General features: G+C 40.3%; 1 protein-coding gene across 1 annotated transcript; it reads left to right on the top strand.

Annotated features, from left to right (window-relative positions):
* The first annotated feature begins 4946 nt into the window (after window positions 1–4946).
* On the top strand, window positions 4947–11153 carry Pifo (primary cilia formation). Its single transcript, XM_052730930.1, is given in 8 exon segments — window positions 4947–5111; window positions 5204–5265; window positions 5267–5347; window positions 5942–5986; window positions 5988–6041; window positions 6703–6833; window positions 8698–8815; window positions 9836–11153. Coding segments are annotated over 8 exon segments (621 nt in total). The 5' UTR covers window positions 4947–5050; the 3' UTR covers window positions 9905–11153.
* The last annotated feature ends 1011 nt before the right edge of the window (window positions 11154–12164 follow it).

Below are 12164 nucleotides of genomic sequence, written 5' to 3'. Positions count from 1 at the left end.
CAAGCTTTTGCATAATATATTCTGAGGCTGTGTTGTGAGGTAGATGCAAACACATTCAGAAATGACCCAGGTTCTAGGAACACTGGCTTTTGTGTTGACTGAAAATAACCTCTATCTTTGCAACGCCTCTGGCTTTCTTTCATCTGATACTACCACCCACCCATGCACTTTTTGTTGACCTTCCTATGGAATTTGAATGCCATCCTTCGAGTCTTGCTACTTTGGGCACTAGAAGACAGTGTTCCATTGTCTTCTGCCCTGTACTGTTACTATCAACAAGTTAGCTATCAGGAAGGAAACTAGCCTACCAATGCTGGATATCAATGGGCTGCCTATACTAGCCTGCCAGTGCTGGATGTTGACAGGCTGCCTATACCAGCCTGCCAGTGCTGGGTATTGACGGGCTGCCTTATACTAGGCTGCCTTATACTAGTGCTGGGTATCAATGAGCTGCCTACTTTCAACATACTTTGCAAGATATGTTTCATGTCACTAATGATGCAAATGGAATTCTCAAAAATATGAGAAATTGAAAATATGAATATTTCCTAAAACACAGGTTGAAGGTTTAAAGGTATCCTTTTTTTTTTTGTTTTTGTTGTTGTTTTGTTGTTGTTGTTTTGAGACAGGATTTCTCTGTGTAGCTTTGCACCTTTCCTGGATCTCACTCTGTAGACCAGACTGGCCTCGAACTCACAAAGATCTGCCTGGTTCTGCCTCCCAAGTGCTGGATTAAAGGTGTGCGCCACCACCACCCGGCTAAAAGATGTCCTATAAACAGTGTGTTCAAGGACTTGATAAGTCAGTGCTAAAAGTCCCAGAGTCAATAAAGGAATATTAACAATGAAGTAGTGAAGCTTTGCTGAAAGACTGCTGGAAAAACATGATTTTTATACAAAAATAATTCAGTCCATCTTGTTCTCTTAGAATTCCTCTGGGCTGTTACCTTGTATTAAGTCATGAAAAGCATCAAACTTCCCTGTGTGTTGGCTATGTTCTTGAAATCTTGCACAGACTTGCCTACAATGTGCTGTGTTATCAGATTTTCCTTGGGTAAAAGAAAATAACAAATATCTCCCCACATATACATTCACCCCACCAGATATAGATAAAAGCTCTTATGGATTTGCTATCTCAAGAACTTTTGAGAAAATTTTCTACCACATCACACTTTGTCGTATAAACAAAGCCAATAATGAACAGCTGTAAGGGTTTGTTTCATGAATAACTGCCCTAAATTTGTGATGGGGGTATGACCTCAATTTTGACTTTACCTTCAAGCATGTTTAAGGCCAGATCAGAGACTCAACAAAGAAATAAGATCTTTATGATCTACATATTAATTTTCTGTTAATTTTATTATTATTTATTCATATTTTAGGGATATGTTATATATATTCATGTTGTAAGACATCTTACATTTTGTTAATATGTATTATAGGTATAAATTGTTGCTTTTTAAAAATATCAAGTGACATAGTAAGTTAGCCAGGAAATAATTTGTTCATAGAAAAAGGATTAAAAACAACAGATTATTATAGACAGGGAATCCTACAAATTAGTACATGATCAGAACTCTAAAATAAACCACCTAATTTTGAAGCCTGAGCTATACATCAAATTAGTGATTTAATTTTATTTCTCTTTTTATTTTAAAATCAAAGTATTTAGCAATGTAATCACATTATAGAAATTTAAGAAAATAAAAGAAATTGGGCTTTTTCTGTTTTGAGTTACCTTTTCGTGTTTTTCATTCTGTTATAAACTAGAATAATAGTATTTTCTTACATATTTAAATTCTAAGCTTTTTCTTATTTTTTAATATCTTAGAAGCAAGCTGCTGATTTGATCATTATACATACTATAAGTGTATTGAAGTGTCATAATGTACCTTATAACTATGTACTATTTGTGTGGATCAAAATCAAAATATTGTTTTAAAACTAGTTGTCTTAAGAATAAAAATGTTACCCAGGTGTGGTGACACACACCTTTAATCCCAGCACTAGGAGGCAGAGGCAGGCAGATCTCTAAGTGTAAGGCCATCCTGGTCTACAGGGCAAGTTCCAGGACAGCCAGGACTACACAGAGAAACTCTGCCTTGAAAAAAACAAACAAAAAAATATTCAAAAATTTTTAAATATATTAGTACTTCCTAAAACAATAATAGAAGTGAAAATTATCAAATTAGTACCAATATATATTTATATTTTCCTTATCATTAGTAGTACCATAGTCATATTTTTATAAAATTCTTGAAGTAAATTATATACTATGACTTTGAGACCCAATTTTTAGTCCATTTTAGTTTAGCTCCCTTATGGCAACTAGTAGTTCCCCATGCTCCAATGAATGGCCCCCATCCATACACACACAGGCAGCAATAATGGACTTAATGAGTTGTCAAAAAATGTAAAGTTATAGAGTTGGGAAGGAGGTGAAGTGGAATTATGGGGGGAGTTGGAAAAGGAAATGGGGGAGATATGATTTTATTGTCTGCATGTATGAAATTCTCAAAAATATTTTTTTTAATCTTAGCTCCTTATAACAACCTCCCATATTCTGGGTTTTCTTCATTAGTTCTTGTTTAAAGATAGGTAGGTAGGTAGGTAGATTCAAACATACATATATTGATAGATACAGATACATGTATAGATGATACATAAATAAATGATAGACACATTGCTAGATAATAGATCGACAGAAAGTCGGACAGTTTTTTAAGTTTTTGTCTGAAGCAGGAGCACATGTAACTCAGGCTGGCCTCAGAGTACACCACCACTCCTGGCTCTTTCCCAACTGTTGTTTGTAGACGGACAGTTGGACATTATGCAGTACACAGAACAATTCACTGGGTAACTAGGCAGGGCACTACAGGATGTTTAGGCATTCTGGCACGCTGGCCAAGAGCGTCACTCCAATAATGTTTAGGTAAAAAATGCTCTCCCCAGCCAGAAGACAGGAATTTGAAGGTTTACAACACGGAGATGACAAATGTTTGGGGAGATGGATGTTCTCCCCGATTTTAATATCACACAGTATACGCACATACTGAAACAGCATATGAAGACATGAATAGTCATAATTTTGTGTTGATTGAAAAATAAAATATGTTAAGTGTGCTTTTGTAAACTTTCAAAATAGCATCATTTTACTTACTTTGTAGCTTTGGGAAATGAACCTAGGGCTTCATGCATTCTGGGCAATCTCTCTACTTCTGAGCAATATCACCAGCCCTCTTTTCATTTTTCAGTTTGAAGTAGGTCTCAGTTACCCAGACTGAACTTAGTCCGCAGCTAGAGAAGGCCTGGAACCTGTGATCCTCCTGCCTCAGCTTCCTAAGTAGCTGGGAATAAAGATCTGCACTAAGGGGCCAACTTTCACTTAAAAAAAAAAAAAAAAAAACCCTGTCTCGAAAAACCAAAAAAAAAAAAAAAAAAAAAATTTGGCTGGAGAGATAGCTCAGTGGCTAACAATTTGTTGCTCTTGCAGAGGGCCCAAATTGGGTTCTCAGCGCCCACAAGTTCCAGGAGATCTGACACCTTCTTCTAGCCTCCACAGACACCTGCATGCAAGTGGCACACATGCATATAATTGGATGTGCTCGCACACACACACACACACACACACACACACACACACACACACTAAAAAGAAAATAAAGTAAAATAAATGAATTTTTAAAAACTAAATAAATCTGTAAAATTATCTCTGAAAAAAGTGTTAGCCTAAAGCACACGTGCACTGCAGGATCATCTTTAAAGAGACAAAGAGCAGCAGGCAGCAGCCAGTGTGCCTCCTTACCCCCCATACCTGGACAACTCCTAAAGCTGGTCTACAACACAGCGAAAACAAGTCCTTGTTTCTGCCCAGGACCAAGTTTAAAGGTGAATGACAAACACGGACGTTTTTCCTCATGTTAGGGGACTCAGAGGCTAGCTGGCTCTTATCTTCAGTGATGCAAACCTTTCGCACTGTCAACCGCTAGGAAGCCGACACCACATGGTTTTGTTTCCATTGCTTCAAAATTCTCAGCAACCTTATCAATTGAATCATGAAGACACTGAGACTTAGAAATTAAAGAATTTTTTTAATTATTAAGCAATTCTGCAGTGCCAATGCACTCTTACTGTTCCACTGAGAGCCACTAGTCTTTGAAAGCCCGTTACCCATACCCACCCCTACACTCCCCTACCTCCTCACCCTTGTACACACACACACACACACACACACACACACACACGTCTCTTTCTGTTTCTTTGCCTCTATGTAGCTCTCTCCCTCTGTCTCTCCTTCTCTCCCTCTGTCTCAGTCTCTCTGTCTCTCTCTGTCTCTGTCTCTCTCTGTCTCCCTCCCTCCCTCTCTCTCTCTGTCTCTCTCTCTCTGTCTCTCTCTCTGTCTCTCTCTCTGTCTCTCTCTCTGCTCTCTCTCTCTCTCTCTCTCTCTCTCTCTCTCTCTCTCCTCTCTCTCTCTCTCTCTCATCTCTCTCTCTCTCTCTCTCTCTCTCTCTCTCAGAAAAATGTGCCTAAGATGGACCTGATAGTGTCCTAGCTTTCAGCTCAACCTTGCCCGCATCCTCTGCTCCTGTCATTGTTCAACTACACATCCTCCTCACTTGTCAACACAGTTCCTGAGTTTTTTCAGCTTCCCTGGTACCAGTAGTTCGGACCTAAGGCGGTCTGAATCCCATGCCCCTACCTTTACAGCACTGCATTCCTCGTGGATGTTTCCGAAGCAGTTTGACACCCTCTCACCTACTCAGCCCTTCTATTTTATGTCTAGCAGGCCCCACCCTCAGTTCAGAGGATGAATTAAGATATCCTCAGAGCCTAGATCTGAAGTGACCGATGCGCGCGGGCCAATCCGCTGCTCATGCGCACTCAGGGCATTATGCTCCACCTCTCTGGCTCTCAGCCGCTCCGTTCCCTTGGCAACGTAGTACACAGTGCGAACCCTAGTAGTGCACGATGTGCTTCAGCAAAGTAGATGAGAAGAGTAGCAGAGGACTACAGAACAGACAGCAGAAAAAGGGGTAAGAAGACCAGGAGAGATGAACACGGAGAAAGTACAGCTCGCTCACTCGCTCCGTGGAGTTACGCAGCGAGGTTTACGTAAGAGTTGGCCGCCAGGTCGTCCTACGGACCAGCCCTGATGCTTCCCTCCACCCTCGTGCTCACTTGGAGTTTCTCCTCTTGATCTTTAGGGAAGGTGGATGATTACTCCTTTGGGACACGTCAGAAGAGGAAACTCTTTCCTCACTACCACCCCCCCAACCTGGTTGGGGAACACGTTTCTCCCTGTCAGGGGATCGCCCCACACAGGTCCGGGGTGTTACACGGCAGCAGATGTGAGTATTCACCTCCCTTCAGTACCCTATGGAAGGATACACAAGTGTTCTGACAGAAAAATTACTCTATGTGTGCCTTTTTTTATCTGGGTGCCAACATGAGAAGGAGCCCTGGTCCACAAGCAGCTGTAGAGCCAATGTGTAAAGGCCCATAGTTCACCCCTTTCCATCCCCACCAAACGCAAGCTGTATCCTTATGCAATCCCTGCTCCATCTTTACTTCCAGCATCCCTTTGAGCTGATGTCAGTTTCTTCCTGCTTAGTTCAGTCCTCGGGCTGCCTCTTCCATAAACGCAAATTCAGTTGTTACAGGGGCTCTGAAGATGGAAGTCACTGGAATTCACAGAAATTCAATGTACTCCTCTCTCCAGCCAGACTTCTTTGCACAGTCCCTCCTGTTGTTTGTGTTTAACACTATGGTTTTAACTAGAAAAGAATCAAGACAAGAAAAAACCATAATGTCTTGCAAAGAAGTTCACATAGGAACATTCTAAATTCACTCCACTTTGAAGGCTGCTTTATGATTGTATTACTGATATTTTTTTCTTCTCCCCACCCCCCCCCCCCCCTTCCCTCTCTTCCTTCCACCGGAAGTGGAATGGTTTAGCATACAGCCTGTCTCATGTCCCGACCAGTACAAAAAGGTTATGCTATTGGAGCCAGGACAGCCGTGAGGTTTAAGCCAGTCAGCAAGGTAATGTTCTGGGATTGTAAAGCGGTTCGTGTGGCAACATAAAAAGTTGAGGCATTAACACTGCAAGCAGGAAGTAACCCTGGGAGAGTGAAAACAGTTCACTGAAGAAATAGTCCTCAGACAGAGCTTTAAAATATAGAAGCTAAGTTTATTTACATCACACTATCTTGTCAGTTAAAGGACAAATTCCAACTTTTTCATTGTGCGTGAGTGTGTGTCTGACTGGATTTCAAGTCTAATTGTGAGCAGAAAACAAAATCCTTATCTTTCTCCTTTTTCTGATGAGTTCTGAGCCTAGACTATACCAGGCAAATGTGCTTCCACTGAGCTACAGCCCCTGACTAACTAAGATTCTACTTTCCTGCTGGACAGTCTAGGACTGGCAATCTAACTATAAAAATATCCCAGTGGTAAACTGTACCAACTTGCCTTTGATTCTTTACCCATACTATATATATATATATTATATTTACATAGCTAAACCACATCCATATTTAGGGTTTTGCCTACATAGGGCCTATTTCTACACCTTTGACACACTGAACTGTAGCTGATTTATAAGCAGTATTAAATGATTGTCATGTTTTATCTTAAATAATTTGTGATAATATAGATGATATTTTATCAGCCTCTAACACACCAGTCCTTTTAGTGATTACAGGATGTGACACCATATCCAGGAATGTACCAGAAAGTTTGTACTTGGAATGAAAAATCCAAACAAAGCTTTGCACCATTTAATGCCTTGATGCCTCGATTTAGGAGTGAAGCTCAGGGCAATTCTTATCCTGGGTATGTCTCCTGTTTTACTGTGCATTTCATAGGGAAGAAGCACATAAAGCAGGAATTACATCAAAACTTTCCCAGCTAAATCTGTAAAGACTTAACCTCTAACTTCTCTGGTCTCCAGTACTGTATCATTGTTAGAACCGGTTATTAATTCAATAGATATTTACTAACGTGTCAGAAGGTTTTGTATCTTCCACAGATCATTCAGTATACCCACCAAACAGGGATCCTGATCTCTTGGAGAGTAAGTCAGAACCAAAGAAATCAGAATTAAGTACTCAAGGAAATGCCAACAGCAATAAGGATTTATTAGTCAAATTGTAACACGTCCAGGATGTGAAAGGAACCAAGTGGCAGTTCCCTCAGGACAGTATCTGTAAGCTAAGACTACCATGGGCACACCATAAATGTGGGGAGCTGGTGTTGTCCTATGAAGACATTAGAACAGGATTACGATGTGACAGAGTTATAAGTTGGAGGCTACCTTGTCTGAGATTATTAAGGAAAACACTCAGTAAATGCCACTTGTTCTGAGATCTGAATGAATAGATTAAGCCAGTCCTGCGAAGTGGTTTTAATCTATTGTGTGGAGACAGAGCACCCCAGGCAGAAAGAAGAGCAAGTGCAAGTGCTTTAAGTTGAGAAGACATTGGATCAGATAGAAAAGGAAGACTTGGTCATGGCTGGAGTACAGTGAGAACAGAGGAAATGTGAACACAGAAGGGCAGGTTAGAGTATCTAGGCATTGAAAGCCAATGGAATTTAGTCTAGATGCCTATGAACCCACTCAGGTATATGCACCTGCAGTGGAAATAGTCAAAAATCTTTCCATAACTGATGAGAAATCCAAGGACCAGAGAATGAAGGTAATTTTTTCCAAGGCTTGTGTTAAGGAAGTTAGTCTTGATTCTGTATCTACTCTACAAACCATTCCTCACAATAGAATCTGTAACAGCTTTACAAACACAGGCAATTCAAAAATAATATTGTTGTCTAAGAACCAAAGCAACTGACTCTGCTTTGCTTGTCCCTAGATTTCAGAAAGTTTGTCTCTGCATATATTTCACCAAGTTCAAATTGTAGGCAGTACTAATCCATCACCATGGTGGATCCCTTATCAGTCACTCTCCTGGGATCCTCTTTCAGCTAAGGACACTAAATTACAGAAATACTGTAGATTAAATATCTAAACGGTTTTATTAAATAAAAAACACAGAGCCAAAATATAGGGGTGAAAGCCTTAGAGAAAGGTCAGGGAAATAGGGGAAAGCCACCAGCCAAACCTTACCTCACCAACTCAGCAGCTTCCAAATGAGAGTTACTTCTTGTCTACCCACACCTTTATTGCCTTGCTGTTCTGCCATCTGATTTGCTCTCTAGTCTAGCTATACCACTTCCTGTTCCTGGCCAGCTCTGTCACTTTATGTCTGTCTATACAGACCTCCAGAACTCTATGGTTGGAAAATGGGATTAAAGGCATGTGTCATCACGCTTGGCTCTGTTCCCTAGTGTAGCCTTGAACACACAGAGAGACCCTGCCTGCTAAGTGATAGAATTAAGAGCATGTGCTACCACTGCCTGACTTCTTTGTTTACTTTAAAATAGCTTGCTATTTCCTCTGATCTCCAGGCAAACTTTATTTATTAAAGCACAAATAAAGTATCACCACAAAATTACTTTTAGAGTCTATCTTTAACCCTACCTGGATGTTGAGGCTCTCTTTCACACTGGCAGCCTAATTAGAAATACACTAACAGGGAAATGAAACACACGTTGCCTGACATTGAAAACTTAGTCTTGTTTTTTCCAAGGAAGGGTGGAACTCATGTTCAGTCATCAACCATGATATTTGCATGTTTATTTCTAGACCTGGTACATACAATCCAGAGAAGAAGTCACCCCCAAAAGTTGTTTGGCCAATGAAATTTGGATCTCCAGACTGGTGTCAGATTCCATGTCTAGAGAAAAGAACTCTAAAGGCTGAGGTAATAAGATTGGTCGTTAACATACCATTCTATACAATGCTATCCTATATTATCATTTGTTCTTAAACCTAAGTCTGTAAGGGAACTTTGACAAGATCATGGTCCCCTGAAGTTATTATATTTTGTGCGTATGTCAATGTTAGAATCTTTTTGAAGAGTCATATGTCTGCATTAGCTTTTTATAGATAATTATGACTGGCCAAATATCATATTTTATTTGATCCTTACATAAGGAATTAGCTGCTCTTGATAATTCCTTAGGGTATACATGGGAAAATATCCTATATAACATAAGAAGATGCTGAGAATAGTAATGATTAGGTGACTGGGTGGCTGCAATCCACATCTATAACTCCTGATGTATTGTTCTTTCTGACATATCCCATGTGTTAGACCACTGGAGAATTTGAGAGCATTTTAAGTAAGAGCAAAAACAGGAAAGTACTACCTGTCTTCAAATAGGAATCCAGCATTGCCTTTCTGTGTGACCTTTAGGCCTTTTTCTATGTATCAATTTTCTTATCTTTAAAATGAATTTAATAATCCAGTTTATCTGGCATTGTGGTAAAGATTAATAACATATAATATGGAAAGCCATTTAATACAGTACATAGAATATATACTTAGTATGGGTTTGCTATAATAATTCTAGATTCATGGTTTTTTCCTAGTGGAATTTATTATTAAATCCATAAGTATTTGTTAAATGCCTAATATATGGATATATGTGTTAAGACCTATGGATAACATATAGTTAAACATACAATCCTTGTCTTCAAGATGCTGACCAACTACTCAAAAATTTCCAAGTAGCCAATAATTGCTAGCATGATGAACACCAAAGTATGTTATCATGTATGTTTTCAGTTATCACGAATCATTACACCTCAATTACTCTTGGGTTGGGCTTTACCTGGATCACAGGGTTAATATGTGAAGTTCTATTTCACATAGTCAGGAAGATCAGAAGTAAAGGATTCCTGCTGGGATACTGAGCCAGTCAATCTTCTTTTATTGCAGCTCTCCACAGACAAGGACTTTAGAAAGCATCGGAACCGTGTGGCCTACTTTAGCCTGTATTACAAATGAGAAGTGGGCACTGTCTTCACGTGATTTCCTGACCACAGAATCTCCAGACCTGAGGACAGAACTGCTCCTGTACTTCTGTGTTCCTGGGGTCTCTTGTTGGCCAATTCGGCATCCAGGGAGGGGCAAGGGTCTCACAGTCACCCTATGAAACATAAAGACTGTTCTAGAATGTTCCTACTCTGTCTCTTTGTTTGTGGTCTAATGGTCCCTGTTGGATGTCCAACCAGGTAGTTTCAATGTTGAGAAATACTCAGGTATCCCTTAACCACTACCTCCAATTCTTAGGCATCAGTCTTGAATGTTCTACCACTAGCCTTGCCACTAGCCCATATATGTCAAGGGCTTAGGTAGGATTTGAACCCACAAGACATAGAAAATAAATTCAGGTTAAAACATTTATGTTTGGGGAGTTCTTTCAAACTTTATCAGTTCTCGGGTATAGAAATGGAAATGTCCTGGTTCTGTTCTTTCTTAAACTGGCATAAAACTCAAAGAACCCAAAAAAGTCCCATTACCCATGACATCACCTGTTTAGCCTGCATACCAAGTTCCTACTTAATGTCAGGCAGAGGGACAAGTATTGGGAATATTCTAGGAATCAGCACATACCTAAGCTGAAGTCTGAAAGAAGGTGTTTAGGACGTTGAGTGAAGATTTTCAAGTGAGTCTTGAAGTATGAAATAAGAATTCACAGCAGCTGGGCACAGTGGCACTCACCTTTAAACCCAACACTTGGGAAGCAGAGGCAGATAGCACCCTAGACTACATTGTGAGTTCCAGGACAGCCAGGGCTGTATAGAGAGACCCTGACTCAAAAAGCAAAAAGTAAATAAAAAGAAGAATCCACAGCAGCCACCTTTAAAGTGCACATCTGTGTATATATTAGGTCTCAGACCTGGGACAAATGGCTAGCTGAGATGCCTATTTAGCATATCAAAGAGGACCTGGCTACTGGGTCCCTACCTGTTACATGGCCCTCCTGGCTGAGACATCCCAATCCCTACCCTAAACTTCTCCAGCCCAGGGACTGGGCTGTCCTTCCCTATATAATTCAGCCATTTTGGTTACCTGCCCCCTTTTTAATCTATCTTTTGCACTCCTGGCCTCTTGGTCTGGCTCTTCACTCTCCCCTCACCCCTCTCCTCGCATGGTCCAACTCAGGGTTGTGTTCTCTCTGGATGCTCCCAGATGTTCCTGCCTCTGGCTATTCTCTCCCTTTTATCTACAATAAACTTTCTCCTCCAGCATACCTAGGAGCAGCCATGTCCTCTGTGTTTATTTCTTTTCTTCATTCACATGGTGTCAAAACCACAGGATTGGCGTATATAAGCACACTTCCACAGAACTCAGCCTCTCCAAACCAAGCTGCTGATTTGACTCTCGTAAGGTATGTATGGATCATTTGTTTCTGCTGGCTCCTGTCATCCATCAAATTTGACCCCAAATCTAGAGTTTGAAACATATGTATGTGGCAAGAAAGTAGAAGGGGGCCCAAGAAAGTAGAAGGGGGCCATTTATGAATAGAAAAGGGACTCCAGGAGGGAGAAGGACCGGTAAGAGGCAGGGCAGTGCAGTCTGTTGGTATGCTAGCTAGAAATTTTAATTTAGAAAACATATTACACAAGCCAACAATGACTCAGTACGAATTACTCAATATTTATTTCTTTATATCTTTATATTAAAGAACATCTAAAGAGCTCTGATTAATAAACATTGGTAGTATTTTCAAAAACTGCCCTTCTGCATTCTCCTCTAGGGATGTTGTTAAAAGCACTTCCCCCAGTAAAGTTCTAACTTGGCGTCACCTCCACCACGAAGAGTCTCTGTGTCTTCTCCTCTTTCACCTTGGAGTTGTTTTCTTCTAAATTATCTGCTCTTTCCTCCTACCTGCGTAGCTATGAACCTCCAGCCCTATTCTCTACCCTTAACAAGGGCACGAGGCAGGAAGAGAAACATTTCTTTAATGTGGTGAGAGTGCTAATGAGAGGTGAGGAACACACCCTCCACAAACGACAATTATGGTGAAAGACCACAAGCTGTGAGATGTCTCTGTTGTTGTTATCTTCTATGACTCAGGAGTAAAATTTTCTTACTCTAGCTTTGCCAATTGCATCCATTTTTTCCAACAGGCTGATAAATTTTTTACCTGCTGACAAATTTCAGACAGTTCATAGTAACTTGTATTTAACTGTGTATCAGAGAACTTTCCAGAAGCTATGTCTCTTAACTGAAGATCTCTGCTGTAACCTCTTGAGGTCAA

This window comes from Peromyscus californicus, unplaced genomic scaffold (genome assembly GCF_007827085.1).
Source record: "Peromyscus californicus insignis strain IS unplaced genomic scaffold, ASM782708v3 Scaffold_9__1_contigs__length_137607984, whole genome shotgun sequence".
Taxonomy (NCBI): domain Eukaryota; kingdom Metazoa; phylum Chordata; class Mammalia; order Rodentia; family Cricetidae; genus Peromyscus; species Peromyscus californicus.
This window is presented reverse-complemented; position numbering and strand designations above follow the sequence as displayed.